This window comes from Rhinocladiella mackenziei (assembly GCF_000835555.1).
Source record: "Rhinocladiella mackenziei CBS 650.93 unplaced genomic scaffold supercont1.6, whole genome shotgun sequence".
In the NCBI taxonomy this organism is placed as follows: domain Eukaryota; kingdom Fungi; phylum Ascomycota; class Eurotiomycetes; order Chaetothyriales; family Herpotrichiellaceae; genus Rhinocladiella; species Rhinocladiella mackenziei.
The window spans coordinates 711,654-737,926 of record NW_013550599.1 but is presented as its reverse complement, the minus strand read 5'-3'; the positions used below and the strand labels follow the sequence as shown (position 1 = coordinate 737,926).

The 26,273-nt window shown below is 49.9% G+C and overlaps 10 protein-coding genes across 10 annotated transcripts in view; 5 read left to right on the top strand and 5 right to left on the bottom strand.

Annotated features, from left to right (window-relative positions):
* The window catches only part of Z518_08073 (uncharacterized protein), a gene marked incomplete at both ends in the record, with an annotated part of 2,922 nt that extends 2,399 nt beyond the window's left edge, over window positions 1–523 (top strand). Inside the window, one exon of the mRNA XM_013413816.1 lies at window positions 109–523. Within this exon, the coding sequence (XP_013269270.1) occupies window positions 109–523 (415 nt within the window). The remainder of the gene's footprint in view (window positions 1–108) is intronic.
* A 587-nt stretch (window positions 524–1,110) lies between these two features.
* On the bottom strand, window positions 1,111–1,465 carry Z518_08072 (uncharacterized protein; the record flags this gene model as incomplete). Its single annotated transcript, XM_013413815.1, has 2 exons — window positions 1,111–1,298; window positions 1,330–1,465. 2 exons carry the CDS (start codon window positions 1,463–1,465, stop codon window positions 1,111–1,113), a joined length of 324 nt encoding a protein of 107 aa, XP_013269269.1.
* A 1,159-nt stretch (window positions 1,466–2,624) lies between these two features.
* Window positions 2,625–3,104, bottom strand: Z518_08071 (uncharacterized protein; the record flags this gene model as incomplete). Its single annotated transcript, XM_013413814.1, has 1 exon — window positions 2,625–3,104. One exon carries the CDS (start codon window positions 3,102–3,104, stop codon window positions 2,625–2,627), a length of 480 nt encoding a protein of 159 aa, XP_013269268.1.
* Window positions 3,105–4,534: 1,430 nt separating this feature from the next.
* On the top strand, window positions 4,535–7,236 carry Z518_08070 (uncharacterized protein; the record flags this gene model as incomplete). The annotated part of the gene is made up of 3 exons (XM_013413813.1): window positions 4,535–5,691; window positions 6,152–6,339; window positions 6,404–7,236. 3 exons carry the CDS (start codon window positions 4,535–4,537, stop codon window positions 7,234–7,236), a joined length of 2,178 nt encoding a protein of 725 aa, XP_013269267.1.
* Window positions 7,237–7,567: 331 nt separating this feature from the next.
* Z518_08069 (uncharacterized protein) lies at window positions 7,568–7,990 on the bottom strand (the record flags this gene model as incomplete). Its single annotated transcript, XM_013413812.1, has 1 exon — window positions 7,568–7,990. One exon carries the CDS (start codon window positions 7,988–7,990, stop codon window positions 7,568–7,570), a length of 423 nt encoding a protein of 140 aa, XP_013269266.1.
* Window positions 7,991–8,986: 996 nt separating this feature from the next.
* Z518_08068 (uncharacterized protein) lies at window positions 8,987–10,010 on the top strand (the record flags this gene model as incomplete). The annotated part of the gene is made up of 2 exons (XM_013413811.1): window positions 8,987–9,078; window positions 9,518–10,010. 2 exons carry the CDS (start codon window positions 8,987–8,989, stop codon window positions 10,008–10,010), a joined length of 585 nt encoding a protein of 194 aa, XP_013269265.1.
* A 503-nt stretch (window positions 10,011–10,513) lies between these two features.
* On the bottom strand, window positions 10,514–11,616 carry Z518_08067 (uncharacterized protein; the record flags this gene model as incomplete). Its single annotated transcript, XM_013413810.1, has 2 exons — window positions 10,514–11,482; window positions 11,557–11,616. 2 exons carry the CDS (start codon window positions 11,614–11,616, stop codon window positions 10,514–10,516), a joined length of 1,029 nt encoding a protein of 342 aa, XP_013269264.1.
* A 683-nt stretch (window positions 11,617–12,299) lies between these two features.
* Z518_08066 (uncharacterized protein) lies at window positions 12,300–14,004 on the top strand (the record flags this gene model as incomplete). Its single annotated transcript, XM_013413809.1, has 4 exons — window positions 12,300–12,543; window positions 12,598–13,136; window positions 13,187–13,785; window positions 13,833–14,004. The coding sequence occupies 4 exons, from the start codon at window positions 12,300–12,302 to the stop codon at window positions 14,002–14,004; spliced, it is 1,554 nt and encodes a 517-aa protein (XP_013269263.1).
* A 1,304-nt stretch (window positions 14,005–15,308) lies between these two features.
* On the bottom strand, window positions 15,309–17,947 carry Z518_08065 (uncharacterized protein; the record flags this gene model as incomplete). The annotated part of the gene is made up of 5 exons (XM_013413808.1): window positions 15,309–15,620; window positions 15,686–15,835; window positions 15,897–16,848; window positions 16,903–17,629; window positions 17,686–17,947. The coding sequence occupies 5 exons, from the start codon at window positions 17,945–17,947 to the stop codon at window positions 15,309–15,311; spliced, it is 2,403 nt and encodes an 800-aa protein (XP_013269262.1).
* Window positions 17,948–18,385: 438 nt separating this feature from the next.
* Window positions 18,386–21,249, top strand: Z518_08064 (uncharacterized protein; the record flags this gene model as incomplete). Its single annotated transcript, XM_013413807.1, has 2 exons — window positions 18,386–18,718; window positions 18,775–21,249. 2 exons carry the CDS (start codon window positions 18,386–18,388, stop codon window positions 21,247–21,249), a joined length of 2,808 nt encoding a protein of 935 aa, XP_013269261.1.
* Window positions 21,250–26,273: the final 5,024 nt, after the last annotated feature.

The window sequence follows — 26,273 nt, the reverse complement described above, 5'->3', positions numbered from 1 at the left end:
CGACTATGACGATGAAATCGCCTTTCAAAATAAGCCTCTAGTTGAGCTTATGATCGATACTAAGTCCCCTACCAAACTTATTGCAGGTACTAAATTGCTTTTGTTCAGTAATCCAGATACTTTCGACGAGTCGATAATTGATCACTTGGAAGAGCCATATCGCGAAGATGACGACTTTATCGATTGCATATGGGACCTTCAGACCATCTTATACGAGCGGACTTACGACAAAAATGTATTGAGGCATAATAGAAAGAGGCATAAGACAAGGAGGCCAACGAATCCCAAGAAGAAGGATGATGATGATGACCCAATGGAGGAGCGCTTGTTCAAAGACTGCATGGCGGTTTTCGATAAGTGCCTCGGCGACGAAGGGAAGCAAAGTGGCACCTACCAGTTGAACAAGATCGATGCCGGGGAAGACCCAGAAGAATCGGAAGAGAGCTTTGATACGGATTCTGCGGTGGAAGACCCATCAGATAGTACGGATTTGACGGAAAGCGAGTCCGATGATACAAACTAGGAGGAATCCAGATGATCAACTTAGCAGCGCAAAGACCAGTCAGTGATGGGTGTAAAAAGGTGTATTCGAGACGAACATACTGTATTTATTACCCACCAGCTCGAGCCGGCTCTTTGCCCAAAACAACGTAGGTTCAGCCTACCAGACTGTCTTTGTAAAGCCTATCTTGCCCCTAAGAGCGGCAGCTCTTTCCTTCTCTTGCGTAATCTGCTGTTCCTTTACCTCCCTGTCTTCCTTCATCCTCAGAGCCTCTTCCACCGTGAGAACCCCGGCAGTACCAAAGCGCTTCTTCGTCTTCTTCCGGCCTGCCTTCTTTGCTCTTCCTGACAAGGCCGTCGTTTATGAACTGAAGGGTTCCTGTCTGCAAGTGCTGTGTCTCGAATGAAGTCTACCTTAGACCGGTGCGATGTGGGACACACCCTCAACAGCTGAGTCACAACCTGATTAATCTTCTGGCCAATATCTGGCTGGACCTGAATATCAACTCTTCTTCCGTCTTCATTCGTGAAGCTGGCAAGTGAAGAAGTCTTGGGTCTGTACTACAGAAGAATGGGAGAAAGATTGTATGGCTTTAAACCAGCTGCTCTCTAAGCATTGGCGACATTCTTCGGTGAAATTGCCTCTGGCTGTATTGACGAAATCTCTTCTGTGACAGGAACCAGCACTTTCGCATCATCTCCAATGCCTCTCATGAAGCCTTTCTCTTCCACGTTGTACTGGTCGTCATCTGAGATGCAAAAAGCGGTACAGGTCTTCTTGTAAGGTTGAACCAAACCTGCAGTACGACGTAGCCTGTAGCATCCTACTTGATTGGCCCGGGCTCCGGGACCACACTGCCTTCAAATCAGGGTGTGTGGTCAGGAAATTCTCGTACCAGCGTAGAAGGTCCACGGCAAGAGACTTGAGGTATCTGATGTTGATTGGCCAAGCTTCGGATCTCATGGTGGTGATACAGCGCTTGATTGACTCCTCTTCTTGCACGGATAGGCGCTGTAGAGACTGCTGGGCATCTCTGGCAGAGCGTCTGCCATAGAATCTGACTTGGAGGATGGTTCTGGGTATGTTGTGCTGCTCCCATATGTCCTCCAGGCGCCGTGTTTGGGCTGGTGTGGTCGATGGTGCCCATTCTTTCAAGGAGTTGACGGTCCCCTGGCAGTATAAGGTTCCTCTTGAAAGGGCCGTCAATAATGCCCCTCCCGCCTGGAGGCTGCGGCCTGCCACCGGCGAGGTCTTCCAGTCAAAGGTAGAGGCGGAACGTCCGCGTATCTGGGCCTTGATGCCCGATGTGCTACAGCAGTCTCCGCCGGCTGCGTTTGAACCGTCTGCGTCCACCGCACCGCCAAAATTGGGTAAGGAGAAGAGGAAGAGGGTTCATTCGAAGCGATACCAAGAGGCAAGGGCATAGGGGGCTACAGCAGAATCGCAGGAGGCACACAAGGCTGAACGGTAAGGCTGAGTTTATTACCTAAAAAGGGATTTCACCTTCAAGTTGAAATCTGGTTGTCTACACCAGACAGGCGACGGCGAAGTTAAATGGATGCTGCAGGTATCCAAAGGTTTGCAGCTTCCCATACAAATTACTATGTTCGCGTCAAGACTGGGCATATTAGTGTTGTTGTCGTTATCCATGGATTGGATCCGATGAAATACCCACTCACCATCGGATCCAATCCATGGATCATGTGAGAGTTCTAGGGCGAGGATTTAATCAATGTATTCCAGCTAACATCTAGTTCTAGGCACAAGACGTAGCACGAAGAGAGTCAAGATAGAATGCCAGTGCTGAAGAACCCCTGGGCACGTAATCCTTGGCACGTAGTCCCGTGACAGTCCACACGTGATCCATACCTGGGTGGGCCATGGATTGGATCCGATAGGGTTAGCCAATCAGAGCAAAGGACTAGGTGATCGTCGGATCATAGATTTTCCGGGCTACGGTGGCACTCTACTCATTCCTGGATGGGCCGTGGATTGGATCCGATGGGGACAGCCAATCAGAGCACAGTATTACGTAATACTCGGATTATAGATTTTCCGGAGTAGGGAGGGTTGGCTAATTACGTGGGCCTGGGGTTTGGCCTGTGGACTGGATCTGATGGAGCTAGCTAATCAGAGTAAAGGATTTAGTAGTTTCCGGATCCCTCGAGCGCAGCGAGGCCTGGGGGTTTGGGGGCTTGCCCCCAGCTGTCAAAGGAAGCTTTTCCTTGATCGCGATTTCTAGAGCATCCGATCCAGCGAGGGGTCCAACATCCGGGTTCGCGCCAGATTGAAGAAGGAATGTGATCCAAGCCACGTCGCCAGCCATGACTGCTTCCGTCAACGGTCCCCCTGGATGTCCAAAATGATTAACATCCAGCCCTGCGGGAACAAGGAGTTGGTAAGTCTCATATCCACCCCCTATATGCGCATTTTCCATGATTTCGTACGTGATTTTGGCTCCAGCGTTGAGACAATCACGTATGGACGGTGCATGGTCGGCAAGGGTTGCGTAGGCTAGGACCTCTTCCAGCGACAGACCGGAATCCAGTAAACCTTGAACGCCGTGATTATCAAAGAGAGACTGGAGTAAGTCGATGTCCATTTTCGCCGCTGCCTCCTCAACCTGGGCGCTGAGGTGAGGTATCGATTCTTGTTGCCGAGGTATCGATTCTTATCGATACTGAATCGATTCCGGTCTAGCTTAGGGAGGAATCCGCCACCCTCCATCGGATCCAGTCTATGGACTACCTCAAATAAGCTCTACTAGTCACACTCGAGATGGTTCGTAACCGAGCGTGAACGGAGAATGAATCTGTTTCGGAGACCATGTTATAAGGGAAAGCATCGTACGAAAAAGAAGATGATAAATTCAAAAGTCGGTCAAGGGATCGATTCTGGTCACGTGCAAGTGAAAGAATCGATTCTAGTGATTCCTTATCGATACCGCTTAGTATCGATTTCGTATCGATGCCTTTGGAATCGAAATCGACCCTGGTCATGTTTCGTGCCGTTCACACACATTTGAACGTGATCGGAGGGGTTATATATCCAAGGTCCAACAAATTGGTTCGAATTCAGCCTTTTTGTCACATGAATGGTCGACCCATGGCACGTGACGGAGAACTCTGCAGATAGATAAGGCGGCCTCTACCACTACATGGCACCTAGCCGGCAACCCCCTGACTCTTCCGGCACCTACACAGGTAAAGACCTGCTCGATAGTTGCTTATAGATGATGACTTTCGGGTCATTGTTGCTACTGGTGAATTTTTTTGGAACTTCAAAGTTCCTGAACCTGCTGTCCTATTAGTACCTGATTGTCTGATCCTTCAATGGATCTTAGCGAATGCCCGCGGACCAAATGCCACTACACACTACTTCTACGTGCAACTTGAAACCGGGGTCGATTCGTCGCGGCCGAACAGGATGTACAACTTGCCGTCGAAGAGGAAAACGGGTTAGTTGCGACCCATTTCGCCAATAGGTAATGTCACTAACGTGCAGGGTCATTGCTAGTGTGATGAAGGCAAGCCCGTTTGCAAGGCATGTCAGCGGCTTGGATTGAATTGTCTCTATTCCACCGAATTCGTCTTTTTCAACCCCAGACACCAGAACTCCAACTCCTTCAGCGAGAAGGCCATCCCCCCCTCCGAGCGGCCAGAGCTTTTGAGCGTCGGTGTCCACTCTGCAGCGTGTCAAGAAGACGCTGCAGCTTCAAAAAAAGTCGTGCCTCTTGTTCGCTCGGAATGGTTCACCCTTCCACCTGATATGCTCTACTTTGACCACTTTGAGCGACATGTACGGATGGGTCTTCCGGTTTCGATTCAGAACCTCGATTTTCAGTCCATGGACTGCGCGTTTCTTCGTCATGCCATTCTTTGCCTGGCGGCATCTCACTTGTCAACGCTTGATGCACCTCTATCCTGTCGCGTTTTGGCTGGAAATTCCAGAAGATCAGTCGCCAGTCCGACCATAAGTCCCTTGCACCGTATCCATGCGCGGCGATATCATGATCTTGTGCAGAAACATTGTATGGGGGACAATGTCCACGACACATCTTTAGTCCTTATTGCAAAGGTATTGCTTGCTTATTACCATCACTCATCGACCGATCATCTCCAATTCCGACTGGCGGTGTGGGAGACCGTCCGTTTTGTTCGGAGGCACCGGAGTGACATTATGGCGTCGTCCACCGGTTATCTAGCTCTGCAGCTCTGGTACCGCCTGTGCACATCACATCGGCCTTCGAAACCGCCAGCCCTTCTAATCGAGGGCGAAGGACCGAGCTCATTTGGTCCGAATCTTGCTTCGCCGGGTGCCGACGAGGACCTGCATTTGAAATGCATCCTGGGAATGTCCTCCGATGATCTAATATACGATATCCTGATCAAGACCTTGGAATTGAGAGCAAGGATGGTGGTTTTCCATTGTACTTCTTCAGTTCTCAGTGTTCCTGAGCGCTCGCCAGAATTGGGCCGTCTTGCCCACAGACTGTTGAACACAATGATGAACAGACCGTGTTCATTGCACGAAGAAAACGAGGCTGCCTCCAGCTTTGCTCGTGGTGATCACCTACACGAACTGTTGCAAATTCAAAAACGACGACTGGAAGTCTGGCGATCGAGGGTCACGCCAAGGCAATTACCCTCGGAAGGCCCTGCTGCTGTGGTAGAGGGAGAATCACCAAGCTTGGTCCCACACAAACTCGGCAAGCATCGAGATAGGATGAATTATTTGTACTACCTTCTCTGCAGGCTAATTTTTGAAGACACCACCGCCATTCCACGCTCACCTTTTGATGGGTCATCTTTTCAAGAACCCAGTGAAACATCCACTCCCGCCTTGATCTACGAGGCTCTCGGCGTAATCGATGCCATTGATCTGCAACTCTCGAACTTGGTCGATATATACACCTTTAGCCTCTCAGAGGTCCTGCTTCAGCTTTTATACTCTTTCTCATCAGAAATGGTCTTCAATCGCATCTTGGATAGCATCTGGCCTCAAATAGAAGCATCGGGGCGTGGTTTTGAAAACTCTCACATGCCCACTCATCTTGCCAAAAGAATCATTGCACTCATGGCCGAAGAATGGCAAGATGGTCGAAGAATCCTGTTGGCGATACCAGCCATACCAGAGGACACCCCCAAAGCAGTTCTCTTCGACGTTTCCTCACGTCTAGATATGATAATGTATGGCCGCGACCATCAGAGAAAGTGCTTCATTGAAAAAATGTCACTACCTTAATAGAGAGTCCGGCAACAATGGCTTGAAAACCATCGTATTAATGCCTTTTCTGGTCTTCGGCGACTCTTGGCGACGTCATTTGGTATGAATAAAAAGTCGTGAAAAAGAAATCTGCCCATGCGAACCGGTATCGGAATATTGTGAAGACACCTCCGCAGTGGAGACATCCACAACAATGCTATTACAGGTAAAAATTACGCCGGCAACAAACGGTATTGGTATTTAGCCAATCATCAGTCCCTATTTTCGGGCGCCCTGGATGCAAGCCCCTTGTCAAGCCTAACCAGAAGCCCTTTTGGGTTGGATAGGGTTAATGCAATGAGAGTATATTCCTCAGAGCACAGATGAGCAATTGTATAAGTCGCCGTAATTTCTAGGGCTCCTTACGATTTTTACCTCCTCCAGCCTCTACGACTCCTCAGCAAGTCTCGCCATGCCGCAGTTGAGATGGTCGAAGCTGTTCGACATTGCGACCATTCAAAGATCGTCGCACAATCTGGCAGTTGTTGCCGGTACTGCCTACATTTTCGGAGGAGAGCTACGGCCTCGTGAGCCCGTAGACTCATCCGTGTATCAAATATCCACAAGGCTGAGTGAGTGACCGCATGAGCTCTGGAAATTTCCCCTCAATGAACAGGAATTTGACCAGGCGAATAGATCAGTCTGACCGAAATGTCGCATCCACGACCGGGAGCATCGCTCCCCCGCCAAGACTAGGAGCCGCATCGACAACACTAGACGGAAAGATCTACATTTTCTCCGGCCGCGGAGGTGCTGCGATGCTTCCGATCGAAGAGAATGGATCGTTCTGGGTGTTCGACACCGCCATCAAGGCCTGGTCTCAAGTGCCGCCGGACAACCCTCAACTTTCGTACCCGGCAGGCCGCAGCTATCATGCTCTTACGAATGACGGCAAAGACACGATATTTCTCCACGCGGGCTGCCCTGAGAAAGGAAGGCTGTCCGATCTGTGGGCTTTCAACGTCTCGAGCCGCCACTGGCAAGAATTGCCTTCCGCTCCAGAGCCAAGAAGAGGAGGCCCTTCAATCGCATATGCCAATGGGAAGCTCTACCGCATGAACGGCTTCGATGGCAAGACGGAGCAAGGCGGTGCACTGGATGTGTTTGACTGCACCCACCATGTGTGGCATACCATCAAATTTGAGCCAGACGGAGTGACCGGCCCCGGCCCCCGAAGTGTGAGCTGCCTTCTGTCGGTATATGTTGACGACAAGTCGAGTCTCGTCACCATGTTTGGAGAGCGCGATCCGAGTAGCCTGGGGCATCAAGGGGCAGGCAAGATGCTCGGAGACGTGTGGGTGTTTGATATTGGATCGCAGACGTGGAGCAGGGTCTATCCAGAAGGCGAGCAACCTCTTCCGCGCGGATGGTTTGATGCAGATGTGGTGGAGAATACCGGCATCATTATCCACGGCGGGCTGGCGGAGTCGAATGAGCGGCTCAGCGATGCGTGGTTACTAGAACTCTAGGATTTCTCTGGCCGTGTTTAATAACATAAAATAACCGCACCGAATCGTCCACCAAGTATTGGCTTGGAGAAGCAAATCCACGTCTTTGTTGCAAAATCCCTGGCACGTATGTCGGCCATGGCAACCGCCTGATAGACACCGGACCCCAGTTGCGGAAATAAAGACGGGACTGTTCGCAGATGAACTGAAAACTTCTTCAGGCGTCTCCAACTTATAAAATTAGCATCCGGTCCAGCGCCCCAACGCTTGACTTGCCAGAGGAGGTTGGCCGTCCTATTTCACTCTGCGAAAGGTCATGTCGAAACTCTAGCGACCGACATCGACTGGCCGATCAGGCCACAGGAAGTGGCTCATGATTATGGCCCGCATTGAGATGTGCCACTACCAGCCTAGGTTTGTCCAGTCCCGTGACCCAGTATATGCTCAATCCAAATTCCCGAGTAACTCTCTGGCTTTCACTGATGGATGGTGACCTTCGACGCCCCCAGAATAGCAACCGATCCTCCTCCTTCTTCTCCTCCCTGTTGTCAGGAACTTCAAGTCTCACGCAGAGACTTCTTTGCGCAAAATAGCCGGCATTCCAGTCATGCAAAACACGCTCCAGCGGTGCAACCAGGTCTGTGCTTTGAAGGAGGTTCTCTCGCTCCAGCGCTCGCCTCGCAAATCGCCAGGTGGCGTACCCTAAAAACGGGGCCAGCGGACCCAACGTGAACAGGAATGTTCCTCCAGCCAAGAGGCCAGATGTGATCGCCATCATTCGGTCCTTGGGGGGATTTTTGGCACAGGTGACTACTTCGGTGGTGAAGTGATGCCATTCCCTTTGTCCCACACTAGCGTGTAGGAGTCTTCCGTCAAAAGGGAATCCCGATCGTAAAAGATACGAAGTGGAACTGATCGTTATAATACTTGGGGAATCTGGCGGCGGCGAGATTGGCTCGCAACTTGAATGTTCCCCTAAAAAGACTTCCATGGGTGTGTAGGGTATACGGCCGATGATCTAGGTAGGCTGGGGCAAACATCTGGTCTGTTCAAGGATCGTGAAGAAAGATCGGAATTATATATAACCAGGGCTCGACATGATGAACCTTTCTACGTTGAGAAGGTCGCAGACGTGCAGTGAGCAGGGTGGCAAGTCAATCCACCATTCCAACCTGTTGATTGCCAGTTGCCAACTGAATGAGGTGCCTGGCGACTTTGAGTGGGTCTAGAATGAACGACAAAGTTTGTGATACACCCGACAAGGGTAAATTTCGTTGGCAGGAAGCTGTATCACGTGGCTATCGGCAGCCTACCGTTATAGGGTCAGTGGGCCTTGGCCTTAACTAATTTCTAGGGATTACTTAGCTCTAACCTTACCTATTGTCCTCTTACTGAGGCAGCGCGAATAGTTAAGATTTTGGGGGCCCACTTGGCCAGTGCCTGAAACTGCCGGCCTCAGATCACGTGCTCCTTGTTCAGGGCTAACGAAAGTTACCCTTGCTGAGTGTATGTGGCGACGCCAAGGCTTGTAAAGACATTGGGAGGCGTTGTACGCTTCGTACACGCTTCGAAAGTATATAGTCTGACGGTCTTTCGAAATAGGACCAGTCCTCCGTAAAATCACAGCGCTGTCTCACGTGATTTCCCTCCGGCAACTTAGCACCCGTAATCCGGAAAATCCATAATCCGACAATTCCCATATCCTTTACCCTCATTGGCTAAATTTTTGAAAATCACTGTACGGCGCATTCAACCTCATCGGATCCAATCCATGGCCCATGGAGTAGACGATGTCGTTGACTATGACCCTTTGCCCGTACGACACCCCTCATCGGATCCAGTCTATGGCCTATCCGGGAATGAGTAGAAATGCCGCCTTTGCGCTCGCGACACCCCTTGGACTATCCATATCGTTAACTGGGTCCTTTGCCCGTACGACCCCCTGGATCGAATCCACCTGAAGCACTGGATGAATCATGGACACTGCGCGATGACGGATCAACATATTTCCGACGCCATCAGCCAATTAGAGTTTTGACCCTTTGGTTTCCGGAGTCGTGCAAAATGACCTGCACTCTGATTGGCTTGCTATCACTATTGTCGCCACCTGTAAATACTCCATGTCCTCACCACGTCCTCGCCATATTTGAGAACTATGACGTTACTGCCGCGCCCTCGTCAGCCTTCGAAGACTTCTCTGAGCTCTCTTCTACGCGAGAGAGTATCACGGAACCTTCTTACCTTGATGCGTCTTTGAGGGATCAGCTTCCTCCCGCGAGAGGCAGGAGCTAGATACTCACAGCATTGTTTGGACGTGCCTTTCTGGGTATCTTCTTGTCGAGAAGAGCTCTTGTACCGTTCAAAACCGAACCGGGTGGACCTGGGGCTGGGGGTTTGATGTCCACAACCAAGAATCAGGGAAGAAGTTCTGGCTCTGCAAGATCTGCCACATTCGCAAGAAACAAAACACCATATTTGCTACGGAAGGGACGTGGAATCAGCAGAAGCATATTATCCGAGTTCATCACCATGACAAGGACGGCTCTATTACACGGAAAAGCAAGCGGCTAACTATATTAGACATATATAAGTTTGACGCTAACAGAGTATCGGAACAGCGAGCTCTAAACGGGGTCGTCTCGTCTTTTTCGGCCGAACGATTCCGGGAACTGCTTCTAGCATGGGCTGTTCACGATGGCATTGAGTTCCGAAAGCTAGAGAGCAAGCATTTCAAGGCTATGTTGGGTTACGCGCACGCAGCAACCACTCTGCCGGGTGTTGTGTCAGCATTGTAGACGATTCCTGCGACTCCCCTGAGTCGACTCTATTCTGGAAATGTAGCCGATGAGCCTTCCCTATTTAGGTAGCTCATCTCGGCGCCCAGACTTTTCGGATAATCAGTCACGAATCACGTGGTTTCTAACACGATGCTCTTGACAAGTCTTGGCGTCCACAATTGAGATATCTGGAAGTGGGAGTTGAAGAGTCGACTCTCAGGAATCGATTCTTTTGGGAATCGTCTCCCGGCAATGCTGTGTTGTGTGTTAGTCGAGCAAGGTATATATATGGTCAAGACAATCTATGGCTTCTTGGAATCACCTGGAGGCTCACGTTCTAGTCTTCTGGCGGTTGCCATTGACTTGACGAGGTTCAGTACATCTACGTTGGGCACGGCAGTATCGAGCTCAAATCCTCAGATTCCGTGCTGATTGAGTCTGGGTCGCACTGCTTGTCGCCGTACCGTCATGCCAGCGCAATGAGCTTGTGACCTTTCTGCTTTCGGTGTCTCCGAAACACCCTAGCCCTCGCTGGCTGGTTGTTCGGATGCTTTTCGTCCCCACACAAAGTGGAAGTGCACGTACATGTGTAACCTCGGATTGACCAAATCCTTTTTGACCCTTGCAATGTGAATCATCGCCTCATCATTGGAATAACCAAGCACTCGGGTGAACAAAGCTAAGGTAAACGGCTCAACCGCGTCGATAAACTGAGCTCGATAAAATGTCCCGAGTTCTTTTAACTTCTTGTCTTTTGCCCACGGGCCAATCGGTACCTTGTATATCTCTTCATGTACGTCCACAAAGCCGACGTCCTGCATGGTCCGCTTCAAGGCATCAGCCGTCTTTAACTCCTTTCCGAATCTCTTGCTAGCTTCGTTCATTTGCTCGACCCAGTCTTTCAGGTAGATTGCTTCATCCACTGTGCCATCATCGGACCAGACATGACACTGGTACTCCTGCATCTCCATCCACCCACCTGGCTTTAGGTTCTCAAGCGCCTGTTTGAATAAGTTTGGCCAGTCAGCGATACTCCCACACAATGCTCGTCCGTGGATAAAATCGAAGTGCTCCGAACGCGGATATGCCCATTCGCTCTCGATATCGTCGACGTAAAATTTGACGTTTGGAGGGACAAACTCCGGCTGGATAGGGCTAAGGTCGACGCCAATGACAATTGATTCGGGGTGGTCGTCGCCAAACTCGATACAATATATACCAGTGCCACATCCCAAGTCGAGCACTCGCTGCGGCTGAAGAAGGGGAGCCCGATATAAAGCGCCTCCAATGATCATTTTGTAGATGTGGTGAAGCATATCGAGTCGAGCCTGCTCATCCTCATCATTCGGCAGGATATACTGGCCTTCACGGTACGCATGGTATCTTCGGCCATTTTCGTACTTGTAGTTCAAAACTGAGCTGGCCAGAGAGGCTGACCATGAGCCTTCGATAGGGCCGCCAAAAGCAGAGTCTGCGTCGCTCTGATCGGACTGCAAATGTGGTCAGTCCAGGTGAGTGTTTCCCAACAGGGACAGGCAACGATAAAGAATGTATAAATGCATACATCAGGTGTGAGAGCCGGTTGGTGGCCTCCAGGCGGCTGCTCTGGCTCTTCCACGCACATGGTAAGAGGTTGACCAATCGTTTGCTGATGAGATTACACAATATACATCTACCACAAAGACAAAGGACTCGGACTGCACTGTCCGCGATAGGGGGTGGTCCACAAAGGTCTTTGTTTTCTTCCAGCAAGGAATGGAAAACGAGATGGGAAAGCAAAGTCAAAGAGGGATGGGATCGAGTGTACCTAGCTCGGCGGGGAACCGCATGAGAAGAAAAGAGAGCCAGTAGCGATCCAGATCTTTCCACCGTGACTTCGGCTCTACTTTAGGTGCTGGGCTCACAGCCCGAATTAAAAACAAGAGTTACTACAGGGTCTAACTCACTTAATTTACAGGGGAATCGACGGCGTCCGGCGCACAATTCCTTATCGAGACTCACTAAATCCCAGCCGCCCGTTGGCATACAGCTAGCTGATATTGTGCCCAACACCGTTGGTCTAGCTCAGAGGACACTTCGTGCCTTGTTTCCGTCGAAGTCGATCCCCGCGGCGGCTCAGATGATACCCGTGGTGCGGAGGATTCTGTAGATAAAACATCGTATTTATCCCTACAGATCGTTGCGTTTTGCCCCGTCATCGATAAGTTGTACAATTGAAAGCTTCTTCCATCCTGTGAGGGGCGTAGTTGATTGAAGGAACTCATTTCTCTTACTCGTGTTTTCTGAATTACTGGCTCCGTGTCTACGATGGGCGCCCAGTCGCCAAACACAATACTCCCGGCCAGCTCATCACTCGCTCTTCTCACAATCGCTTTCGCTTCAAGCATCATCTATGCTTTCGGCGTCGCCATCTATCGCCTGTATTTCCATCCCATTGCACATTTCCCAGGTCCAAAACTCGCGGGATTGACAAGATGGTACGAATTCTACTACGAGCTGGTCCAGCAAGGACAGATGACCTTCCATATTCGAGAGCTTCACAAGAAATATGGTATTTTCTCGGCGGGAATCTCCGAGCCAGACCATGACTAACTAACGGCCATAGGCCCCATTGTTCGAGTCACTCCAAATGAACTACATATTCTCGATTCCGACTATTTCGAAGAACTCTACGTCAAATCTGGCAAGTTAGATAAATATGCTCCGTTTTCCGCTCGATTTGGAACCGACGACACATTCTTCACCGCGCCTTCGCATGAGTATCACCGCCGTCTGCGCAACTCGGTTGTCTCGTTCTTCTCCGCGCGCAAGATCATGGAATTCCAACCAGTCATTCGGGACAAGTTAGACAAAATGTGCTCCAGGATTGCTGAATATGTAGGGACAGACCGAATACTACCTCTTCATCGTGCTTGGACGGCACTGACCGGTGACGTGGTGACTGAATTCTGCTTTGCGAAAGCATATAACCACCTTGACTCACCGGATTTCGAAGAGACATTTCACGAGGCGATGCATGCGGCATGCGAATCGTCCAGTATCCTTATGCAGTTTCCCTGGCTGTGGCCTATAATGAACAGCTTGCCGGACTGGCTAGTAGTTAAACTCGAACCGAAAATGCATATGCATATTCAGGTGCAGCGTGTAGGAAATGCGGTAACTCTGGATATGGACTTTCCGTGCTAACTTCTCAGGACTTCGAGCGGACCATTTCGGCATTGAAGGAAAATCACGATGAGACGCACAAGTTAGTCGACCATGCGACACTCTTCCACGAGATGCTCAACAGCGATCTCTCACCGAAAGAGAAATCCGTCAACCGCATGGTACAAGAAGCGCAAGTCATCATTGGTGCGGCGATCTTGACCACGTCCTGGGCGGCTGCAGTGGCTAGCTTTCACATCATCAACAATCCGGAGATTTTTGGGAAATTGAGGATTGAGCTGGAAGAAGCCATACCCGATTTGAACACGAAGCTGGATTGGCAGAATCTCCAACAGTTGCCATATCTGAATGGGTGTGTCAAAGAAGGAATCCGCCTGGCTTACGGGATTGCCTCTCGTCTGCCACGTGTCGCACGGACCGACCTGAAGTACAAAGGCTGGACGATTCCGGCTGGAACACCTGTTTCGATGACAATTGTGGACATGAACCATGACGAGGAAGTTTTCCCGCAATCACATTCGTTCGTCCCTGAGCGGTGGCTTGGTAACCCGACCTCCAAGAACGGTCACAGTCTGGAAAGATATTTTGTCGGCTTTGGTAAAGGCGCTAGGTCGTGTATCGGGTTGCAGTATGTCGCTTTTGTCCCGGATTCTCCACAGATGCTAACGTAGGCAGTCTTGCGCAAGCAGAATTGTACATGGGTCTCGCCGCCATCTTCAGACAATTCTCTTTTGAATTGTACGAAACCGATGTTTCAGATACAGTCCTTGCTCACGATTACTTTGTGCCCACGGTCAAGCTGGACTCGAAAGGTATCAGGGTAAGGGTGAAGTCAACCGAGAAGTAAGATACTCTGTCGACCGAGATAAGAATGCCCGCTGGAATTATTATTTGGAGGGGTATTCGAAGTGGTCTGACTTGTTGCAACGGAGCACTACATGAAGTACTGTGTAAGGTTGCCGTCGTTTTCAAATGATGGGCCCATGCAGTGCCGACCGATCACGGGATTTAAGACGGAAGGTTCCTCATTCTTTGCAGCTTAGCATATCAAATTTCATGGCCATAGGTCACAAAAAGTTTGTCGAGCCCTGTCCCTCCCTTCCTTGTTTCGTTCCTTGCCCCTTGCTAGCCCAAATTACGACTTGAGACATTTTCCGTTTTCCTCCTGGATACAGATATTTCTCTTCCTTTCAATAAATACTCTCGAATTCCTTCCTCTTCGGATGATAAAGAACGATCTCGATCGATACTCTGATGGAACGACCATATCCATTATCTTTTGGTCTTCGTTCCCCTAGCCTATATCTTTTGTAGCTTTGACCTCTCGTTCCTAAGCGGATTCGATCGAAACCACTTTGCGAGCAGTAAAATCATTTGGGAAGCAAAAGATCAACAAAAGAAAAATTTCTAGAATGGCCACAGTTGAAGTATCCTATTTCTTTCCTGGCCCAACTAACAGAAGTTTCGCACAATGCTGTCCCGGTAATTTGACTGGCTCCCGCAACGGATTCTGCGTCAATACGGCAAATCAGATGCTCTGATGCCATATTTCTGGTCTGGCTCTACAGATCCAACCGGGAATGATCCAGGGTGCAGTAATGAGTGTCCTGATAGTATGTCGAGGCCCTCAGCGAACCATGACATGAGAATGTCGTGCTCCGTTTCTACGACGTACGTAAATTGACCGCGGTTGCAGTTGCCACCGCATAGCAATCTCGGGCCTGGCTATTCCTGTTGCTATGGGCAGAATGGATAGAATACGAGCTCCCCGGGTGTTTTTTCTCGAGATGGCGTCGTGTTTGCCGTCACAATCCTCCCCAAAGGGCAGTTTGCCTTCGACTGCTACAGTGGAAGCGACGTCGTTTACATACAAAGAAAGCGGGGGACATCTCGAAGAGAAACACCATGAACCAACGAGTGATAACTTCGACTAGGTCGAAGTATGAGACGCCAAAAATGGTGAAGTTTGCTCGCACTGATTGGTCACCGTGACGGCGGGGGCATATGTTTGGTGGACGACGAGATCGCCCGCTCGAGTACCGACCAAGTTGAAATAAATCTCTCAATATGATATCTTTGATATCCAACTGAAAAGTCCAAAGGTCTGCTCCCCATCTTTCTTATATGGCTCAATGGCATCAGGTAACACTTCTAGAGAGCTATATCCAGAACGAGACTGATATCCCTCACATTGGAGGCAGCGAGATCCTCCAACACCGGAATGAGGTCTAGAAGCTCAGTGTCATGAGCATCGGAGAACCATGAACTGATCGGGAGAGCGTGCTGAGGATGGAATATGTAGCTTGCCGGCGAGTTGTCCACGATGATTGTGGACTGCAGATCCCGCCCCAGCATAGACAAGTCTTTGACGTAGTTGCCTTGATGATTGTAACAGGACTCGCGGAACAGTCGATGATGGATGACGTGGTGAATGTCCAATTGGTCTAGAACCGGATCCGCATACTAGACGCACAGGTCAACCGAGTCAGTAGAAAACTACGAGTCTCGTCAAGATCGGACCGACTTACATGCGATTTGGACTCCGTGAAAAGGACGATTTCGAAAAGCTGGCCAACTCGTGCCATGAATGCGTCGACTCCAGGCCGTTTGATCACATAGACGTTATGATATTGACCTTTGACCTCGACCGGTATCGCAAAATCAGCTTGGTGCACGATCTGCTCGTTGTTAGTAATGTGTGCTCCCTCCTTGCCACGAAATTAACACAAGATAACAAACCTTGAAGCTGCTATGGATAAGTGTTTCGTCGAGGTCCAAAACCAGCGTTTTTCGACCCTTCAAATGAGGCTTGATCGGCGGAAGAAGCCAATAGGTGCGGGGTGCGTTAGAATCGACAGGCGTTTCAACGGGCCGCTCCAAATCAATCGAGCTAGCATTTGAGTTTGCCGAATCCGAAGGCACCGATGGAGTTCGTAGCAGCGATAACGGAGACGGCTTGCTTTTATGATGTTGATGTCCTATATCGGGGTTGTCCCTGTTCAGATGTTCGAAAGAAGGCAAGAATGTCCAGTACTCCGGCTCCGGCGTGTCCCGTGGAGGAGATCCTACCTCCATTTCATTATTCTGAAAATTGGCGAGGTGAAGATCCTGAGGGTCATCTCCAAAGTCTACCGAGCCTTCGATGTTATCTTGATACGGAATTGATGGCTCCCTAGAGATTGACTGAAGAATGTGAGAGACTTCACTCTCGACATTGTCACCGACAACATCATCATCACTCGATGGGAGTAAGCGAAAGGTCAAAAGGGACAGCGCTTTGATGTGGATAGCGACATGCTTTGCCAGTACTTCCAAGGCTTCATCTGCTCGTTTCATAGCATCAATGAACTGAAGCTTGTCGGGAACTGCGTCACAAAAGGGGCAGGTCAGGATTTCTCGTTGCGCCGTGAACTTGCTCCGCTTCGTGCGGGCGAGGAATTGTGCCCTAGTAAGGTCCCCATGCACTTCGCGCATATGAGCTTCGTATGCTTGTCTGGTAGCAAACAGGATCCGCTCATCATGTCCCAGGTCACAATACCAACTCAGCATGTGAATTATCTGGTGCCATTTTGGGGTATGCACCGAGTTCATATGATCGTACCAATCCTGGAACCGGGCAAAAGACTGGAGAGGTTTTTCGCATGCTTCTGATATGCAAAAGTATGGCTCCAGGTCCTGACTGACGTGCGCCCTGTCATAGTTCAACTTCAATCTCTCGATAAAGGAGGTCAAATATCAAACATACTCCCAAAAGACAACATTGGCTCTACGCTTGAAATCGAGATTGGCAGTCAGCAATGGTTCTGCGCAATAAGGACAAGGGAGAAGCTTTTGTCCTGGATGATGTCGAGGGGGGTCTGGGTAACTGAGAGGTTCCTTTTGGAGGATTGACCCGGTACTGACCACGGTCGGAGCGAACCTGTTGGGCTTCATTAGCATTCGACGAACCTGTGCATTCGGCACCGAGGCGTCAGTGGTTGACATTGCTCCCATAGGAGCGGTTGCTGCGGCTGGAGGATGGAGAATCCGATCTGTGTTCCGCAACTGGAAATCGTGCAACGTCCGTTCTGTGAGCTGTGCATTAGTCCGTCCGGTGTCCAGCTGCTGGATTTCCTGGTGAGCAAGCTTCTTATTGTGGCGTGGCTGATATATCAAGCGCTTGCGCTGAAAACATAGCGCATCCGCTAAGTGTTCTTGCAGGCTGGAACGAGCGGACGGAAACCGCTCTTGGACGAACAAGAGAATACATTGCCTGAAAAACAGGTCTCTTTCGGAGTCTTCGCTCTGTAACAGCTTGTCCTTTCGATTTTCGGCGGAAGATCGTCGGATTGCAATGGAGAGTCTGTGAAGTCGATCCAGGGCCGCCGACGCAGCCACAAGACCGTGGAAAGTGCCTTCATTGGAATTTCCGAACCCTGAAGCCCACAGTCCGCTGGCCATGTTGGAAAGGTTTCTACGGTCCGCTTGAAGAGCTAGGTATCGGGGTAAGCAATCTCGTTTCAGCCAAAGGGACAAGCTGAATACGGACCGCTTTGAACGTTGCGATGTAGCATGTGTAATAGCTTGAGAACCATCCGTTTGACATCTTCATGAAACCTCAATCGGTCGTCCAAAGAGGTGCCGGCTGGGGCGAAAGCCCCAGTGTAGGCTGCCCAAAGGTTGAATCGACTTTGCAGCTCTTCAACGCCATCCTTGGACATTGGAGTTGACGAGGCCAGGTACTCTGAGAACACAGCAGAACACGAAGCTGCGACGTCGGCAATCCGTTCCGAGTGCCTGCCGGTAGCCATGGCCTCCGCCGCGCATGTCGATTCTGCAGCGTGATGGCAAGTGAGATCCTCTCGTCGTCCTAACTAGATCTCGTCGCGGTCCAGCATCGTCACCTTGCGAGTCCCGAAGCGTGGGGTGAAGACATTCATGATAAGTAGCTGTTGGCCCTCCGAAACCAAATGTGACAGGCGAGTCGACACGATCGCTCTGAGGATCGCCTAGAAGCGCCAGCCGTACAGTAGGTGGTGTTGGGAGCTGACCAAGCAGGGTGTGAGGGGTGGCCCTCCAAACACCAACGCGGCATGCAACGAGACAAATTCGCCATGATTTCTAGCTGCCTCACGTGAATCGCTCCGTGAATCTTTGCGCAGTCGCATCTTTGGCGTCTCTGGACCAGGCAATCCATCTAAAAACCTGCTCCCCCCCGGGCATTTTACGTCGCAAAGATAAAGCAGTCCATGGGTCTCGCCGGCGACGCATCGGCAGACTGGCAGCTCCTCGCAGCTGTTCATCCCATCTTCGCATCTACGTTACCCTCCGCGAAACTAGGCAGGCTGGGGCGGCATGAGCGCGATGTACTCGACAATCTTGAAACCGTCTTCGAATTCGAGAGTTGGCTGCTCCCGGACGCTCTGCGGGAAGCGAAGACATCGAGTCTGTTTGTCGACGCGCCAGGCGAATGCGCATCTTGCTTATCCTTTCTTCTTCAATCTCTGGAAGGTCACGTGCATCCGAAGGCATTGGGTATGCATCAATTTTCGCACTTGGAACCCTCGAGGGCTTATGATCAGGTACGTGGATGCTCTAGCCTCGGTAGAGAAGAAATTGGTCGGAATGACTTTCGAAGCCTTATCCCAAATTGCGAGCCTTGCAACGTGAGCTAGAGGCACGACGTCAATCCCAAAGTGGCCTGCCCATCGACCATGCACAAGGAATCCGATCCCTCGTATGGCATGAAGTGACAATGGACAGTTTCAGTATGACTGTCATTTGCCTTGAGCGTTTCAACCGCACAGTCAACCGGCTGTCTTCCAACAGCCACGATGAGCCCCTCCCCGAGCACAAGGCCATTGAATGGACCGACGAAGAGCTTCGGTCATTTCATGATGCATGGATGGTTTCTCAGAGTCTGGACATGATCTTTGAAAGTTTCTGCAAGAATCTTCGCGCTTGTCCGACAGCCCATACTGCCATGATCAGTATAACACTATATCCGAAAGTCGATCTGATCCTATCATCCTGTACGGAGAAGAGGACCTGGCACCAGATCGTTTGTAGCGCTGTCACAGGTGAGCGGTATGGATGCCGCTCCCATGCATTGAAATCGCCATTGACCCCCGCACTGGAAGGTCTCCAGGCCCACAATAAGGCTCAGGTGGCCGACCTGTGCGGCATCCTTCGAAGTAGCCGACACAAGCTTTTACATTTGCTCTGCAACGAATCAGAGATATGGCAGAACTCGGACGAAACGGTCCCAGTTCTCAGAGAAAGCGCAAAAGTGACTCTGCTCAAGCTGCTGGAGGCTCGGGCTGATCCACTGTCCAAGGCGACGTCCGCCCCTCTTCTCTCCAAGAAGAGCAAGAAAATCATCGCTGTCATCCTGGCTGGCTTCCTGCTGAGGCTTTTCGGGAGTAAGTGGTTGCGTGCCGGATGGACATCTCGCAATCTTCATTTTTGGCCTGACTCGAAGACGGGCGAATCGACCAACCTGCAAAAGCCATACTTACTATGTTCATTGGTAAATCCGGATCGACCAGAGGACGACTTGGCTGATCTGGAGAATGCACATTCGCTTGTTTTCACATTTGGCCTCCTGATGTTGGAACTGGAGCTGGATACATTCATTGACGTGACAGAAGACGACGCAGCCGAGTCAGATGAACTCTCACCGCCTTCCTATATGGCGCTACAGCGCGTGTTCCACCTTTGGAAGGACGACGTAGACGATCCTTATATGCTGCAAATCATCAATTCATGCCTTGATTTCGACAACATCGTCGAGTCCATGAGGCATCCATCGCTTGATGAGCACCTCAAACGTCGGGCTGCTGTGGTGAGACATATCGTTCAACCCCTCGTCAATAGGCTGGAAGCTGCTCATTCTGATGTGGCGTTGGAACCGCTGGGGGTGCCCCAACATCTCATCAAGCCAAAGCAAGCTCGCGGTGGGAACCAGACCCATGAACCAGCTTCGTTTCCTACACGAGCCTTGGCTCAGCTGACTCGAGTTCTCGCCCCGAAGAAAGTTCGCAAGGACAGCAACCGTGAATATCCTTCCGTCAAGCCTCGGCATCGACGTGATTTCAGAATTGCCGTCATCTGTGCTCTGACTCTGGAAGCCGATGCTGTAGAAGCCATTTTCGACGAGCGATGGGACGATGAGGGCGATGGCTACGGCCGGCTACCAGGAGATCGCAACACATACTCGACGGGTCGGATTGGCCAGCACAATGTAGTGCTCGCTCACATGCCCGGGATGGGAAATTTCAGTGCCGCCATCGTCGCTACGAATTGCCGGTTCAGTTTTCCTGGGATCGAACTTGCCCTTGTAGTTGGGATATGTGGCGGGGTCCCGTTCAACCATGGTGAAGAAATATTGCTCGGAGACGTCGTCATCAGCGAAGGAATAGTCCCATATGATTTTGGCAGACAGTATCCGGATCGCTTGTCGCGGCGAAACACCGTGCGAGATAACCTTGCAAGACCCAATCCTGAGATCCGTGCCTTCTTGGCCAAGTTGAAAGGTCGCCTGGAGCGCAAGAATCTCCAAGACAAGGCGGCCGAGTATCTGGCTGTGCTGCAACGAGAGCTTGATGGCTCGGCCGCATATCCTGGGGCAACGGAAGACAAACTATTCACCTCAAGCTACCGTCATAAGCATCAGGATCCCACCGTCTGCCCCATTTGCCGGGTTTGCAGGCAGAAACACGACCCGGTCTGCGAGCAGGCTCTTCAGCACTCCTGCGAAAGGCTCGGATGCGACCGTAAATACCTGGTGCCCCGGATGCGACTCATCGGCCAAAATCTCCTTTCCCAGCCAAGCGTGCACTTTGGACTGGTTGCCTCTGGAAATATGGTCATGAAATCTGGCGAAGATCGAGACCAGATTGCAATAAAAGAAGATGTCATTGCCTTTGAGATGGAAGGTGCTGGGGTCTGGGAGAATTTCCCTTGTGTGGTCATCAAAGGCGTATGTGACTATGCCGACAGCCACAAGAGCAAGAAGTGGCAATACTACGCCGCCGCCACGGCGGCTGCTTGCACAAAAGCCTTCCTGCAGAGATGGATTGTCAGCACCGGCAGCGGTCATGGCTTGTCATAATACCCTTTTGGCCCTTCGCGAACATCGGGCTGAAGCAGATGCTGGGAAAAATTGAACTGCATGTCGATATTGGTTTCTTATTGAACAATTGAGCCAATTTTTACTATCATGGTTCAGCAAAAGGATATCTCTCTTTCTACACCCTCCCTGTCTTGAAGAGTCTTGTACCAAGCACGATTTCCACTTCGGACCCGCCGCTGCCATCTTATAGACGTCGAACCAGGATCAGCTCAATCTCGGCTCATCCTCGATCAGGCCGCACTGCTACAGCTCAGATAGCTCCCCGGCTCAGCATATTCGTTAGGAACTCAGATACCCTGACGTACATGCATTTCGCACTCACACATGGAATGCATTGTATGACCCTGTCGTGTAAACATATAGCTAATCTACCCAAAAAGAAGAGAGAGCATATCATTCTCTTGAATTCCCTCCCTGTGCCCTTTTCCAATCGGTTCGCCTTGGGAATTGCGGTGATACAATGCGATTATCTCGCCGGGCTCAAGTATGTCGTGGTCCCCTTTATCCCACATTAATATCCCAAACCGATTCCATGGCTGTAGTGGCTCCAGAATCTGGTCCAAGTGATCGAAGAACATCATGTTGAACTCATCAGCTTGACCGATGAACGACCTTTTCATATCATCGTAATCAGCTAGAAAATTTTCCAGTTGCTGATACAATTCTTCCTCTTCTTCCAGAATCTCTAAGCGCTCATCCTCTGAAAATTAGCGGACCTCAGGATATATATGCTTAAGAGACATGTATGAGTCATCTCCAATCGATCAGAAATCTCCACCCTGACCAAGCTTCGCCACTGCTTTTCTAGCTCCCCCTTTTCCAAACTGAGGTATTCAATCATTTTCATAAAGTTCTGAATCCTTACAAAAAAACCCTGATCCTTGTCAGCTCGGCAGGCAGAATGAACCGGGTTATACCCGTTGGGGCTGCACCCACATGTTGATTCCACGAACGTTGCTGCGTCAAACGCAGCTTTGAGCAGCTTTGCATTGTTCTCGAAGCTAAAATCACGAGACCATGCCGATCTCCGTGGACTGAAATCTCGGTCTGCATCGAAGAGAAGAAAATCGCCGGGCCTGAGTTCAGCATCTCTGTGTGGCTTCGTTGGATCAGCTGCTCTCTGGAAAAGAAACGTGTTCATAGTCTTGTTTTGCTCATAGCAGGCGCAGATTACGGGAGTCCGGCCCTTTTCATCGTAGATTTCGATATCGCAAAATCCAGCTGAAAATAGCCTTCTAGCAACTTGGCTTGCTTTTTCGTACCGCGCCAAATCCTAGTACGGTCTGAGAAACTATAGCTGTGATCGGTGTAGTGCCAGAGCTTGCACCACCGCACAGGCTTGCAAATAGATAAGTCGTATGCAGATAAATCCAAATCAAATCAAATCATGATGCTGGATTTATTTGGATAGTTTGGGTATTTGGATAAAAGTTCTGTCCAATCAGCGCTCGCCAACATTCGGCAATATTTACCCAATTAATCTGAAAATCGCATATACCGTATTTAGCCCTCAATTCACAGATCCAGTAGTCTTCTAGATCTGTGAAATAGGTTTATGGCTCGCGTGATTCTCCATCTCTATACTAGCAATATAGGACTTAAGGCGGAAAAAGAAAGGCCCCTCTCCTATAGTCCATTTTTAACGAATTTAATAGATGGGGCGCCGCAGCCAGTGAAAGCTTCAGCCACACAAGTTCAACTGCAGAATCAGTGACCTTCCAACAAGACGACATCAACAATCACTGGCTGGAGCATTACGTTTACCCATCTAGGGCACCTAGACTCAATGGAGCTAGGCCGGACAACCCTCTTACCTTACCTATGATCGAACACTAGTAAGGCCCCTCAATTCTATCGGTTCGACTGCAAGCCGAGTGTTTTACCACTCGGTTACGTCCTTGATAGGTAAACCACGATTTGGTGTCAATTTTGAAGCAGTCTCTGGCGGAATAAAATATGAACCTGGATTTTTTGGGGGTTTTTTTTTTTCCAAAAAATTTTGGAATCGCATGGTGAAGGCTTGGCGTTGTGTGGGGGCGACGCCAAGACCGTCATGTCAGCCAATCACGTTGGTTAATGTCTTGGCTTTGTCACGTGATCAAGTGGCACTCCGCCTTGCCGCACCATCACCGGATCCAATCCGTGGACCATGTGGCCGGGAGGGCACCCTACTCGATAGAAGTCGATATCCTCATGTCAAACTTCTCTTCATTGAGAGAATGCTCCGTCTCTCCTCGACTAGAGGGGGGCATTGAGCCTATCTATATATCTATCTAATGAGTGTACGTCATCATTGCTGCCTGTCAATGGTGATACAGTCTGGTGAGCGAATGTTACAAAATAACCCTGTTAGTCGTGAACGATAGGCCATCAATTGTTCAACACCTCGATATCGAGATGGGTCACGTATCGGATCCAGTCTGTGGACCACCTAGACAAGCTCTACTAATCACACTCGACATGCTTTCGTAACCGTGTGAACAGACAAGCCCCGACGTCGAGATGATCCACGGATTGGATCCGATCATCTTGGGAAAAAGGTGGGGCTATCCTCAAATCAAATCGATCCTTTTCGAATCCAAATCAAATTCGAGGCTCGATTTGATTTGATTTATTTGTTTGCAAGCCTGCCACAGCATCTTGAACTCCTTCATGACTGCTTTCCATAGCTGTTAAAAAGCTTGAAGGCGATGTCTGGCTCCACGAGCTAGCTCTATCAGTGAAATAAGGTGTGCAATCCCCACGCAGGAAAAGTTCTACAAGCTCAGCGCATTGCAGATAGAGAGCGATACTCAAAGGCAGGCGTCCGGCGGGGTCTATTGCATATCTACCCAACCCGTGAGCCAGAAGCTTTTCGGCGCCCTCGAACCAGCAGGCTGCAGCAGCAAAGTGCAAGGGTGTGATGCGCATAACTGCGCTGTGTTCTAGACTCGCCGCATCGTGAAGATAATCTTCAAGGTCGCAAGCCGATCTTCTCAAGATAATGTTGCATATCCAGGAATAGGCCATATCTATGCCTCTGTCAGACCATTTTGAAGCTCTTTAATATTGTGCAATTAAAGGTGGAATCCTTCTGAGGTCTGCTCAAGGTCCGTATGGATGCACGTAGCAAGTAAGCCGACTCAACGTGAGACGTCACGATATATGCTTTGCTTCACATATATTCCTGCGTTCACCGTGGGACAAGGAGTGAGCTTACCTTCTGCAGCCTCCGGCCATCGTATGACACAATCTAGGACTTCAATTGCCCCGAGTCTTGGTGGAATAACATGCGGCGTCCAATCAAGAAGCGATTGATTAAGGAAGAACATGAGACATCAAGTTTTGGCGGCGTTGTTATGCGAAGCTCACAACATATACTCCGACAGAGCAATGCTTGTGCAGTCCTAACCATGTCAATTCTGAATGGTGTCTGTGGGTAGGCGGCGACATAAAACTGACAGGAAATCGTCGTCCTCCACGTCAGGGGGGACTCCCATGGATAGGAAAAGGCGGACCACTTTTGCAAGAAATACTGAATGAACTGAGGAACACACAAAATTTGGAGCTGTCTTTGTCATTAGTATAGGTTTGGAGTCTCAGATAAAACCCGTAATCGTAACTTACATGAAGAAGAGTTCGGCCCCTGGAATCCAGTTGATCTGGGGAGGCTTGTCCTGACTTGAATGCTTCCAATAACATCTTTTCGACCATTGATAGTAAATACCCCTGTTTTTCTTCATCGATAGATGTTCTATCTGGTATAGTCTCCTTTTTGAACAAAAGAGTCCAATAGAGCTTTTCAAAGAATGACGCCAGACGTAGTTGTTGAGTCCGAAATTCTGCCTTTAGGCTGATTCCGATTGAAGGCATCGATGATGTCCATTTGAACATCATTTTCACAATACCTGTTCCAGCTTTGATATAAGTTTGACAGAGTACTGCAGTCCCTGTCACTGGTGATCAGCCTGAGCACATTGCATGACGACTGCGAGTAATGTTTTGTGTACTGAGAAAGGGTCCCAAACCCTGAAAACCGCTTGTTTACATGCCAAACTTTCACTTGGTTTCTGTACGACTGGTTCGCTGCGTAGCACGGCGGGATCGCGCTGGTCTGAGCCGACGAATAAGGTATTTTGGCTCTGGTCTCTAACAAGCATTCACGGTACTTCTGCTGTCGCGGCCACTGTTGCAACAATGCTTTCTTCCCTCGAACATCACCGCAATCCATTGTTCTCGAGGCTTGCCGGTTGCAAATTTTCCTAAATTCGGACCTAAGTTGACCCATCTCAAGATGCTTAAAAGGTAAGTATCGGATGACGAGAGATCTAGGATTCATCTCCTACCAGACAGCGTAGCTGCGTTCCGTAGTCCCCTACCTCCGTTCTCACGGCGTGTAAACATTCTTGCCCGTACCAAAGAGTTAACATGGACTTTTGACATTCGATTTCGTCCACGATTTGGTGAATGGCCTTTCCTCTTTGTATAGAGGAAATTCTCTTCCAGACTCTCTGGATACTAGAATCCTCTGTCTCTAAGAGCATAGGGTCCAGGACTTGACTTAATAGGCGGGCTTGATGTATACAGTGACTCCAGGCGACCTCCTGTAAAGACGTTGGTCGCTCTGAGCTTGAATGAGTCGGTATGGTGGGAGCAATCGCGGAGGTCGTCGTGGATTGAATCAATCTCTCCTTCGAGATCAACTCGGCGAGTTGTAAAAGTAATTGAATCTGAATATGTGCCCTTTCAGGCTCCGAGGAGTTTCTTTGAATCGACAAGCTCGTGCGGAAATTTATCCCACAGACCTGCATCCAACGTCGATGAATTGAATGGCTGCGGCTACCACACCAGTAATGACAATGGCTTCAGCCGTGGCGTAAAGTTTGGAGTCCATTTTTGATAGAGACCGAGTTCAAACAAAGGGCAAAGGACTCAGAGATATATCAGGAGGTTCAAGGTAAAACTGGCTGCGCTGGCATTCAGCCTTGGATTCTGCCCTCTCCACCTCAGAGCCAATCAGGTCA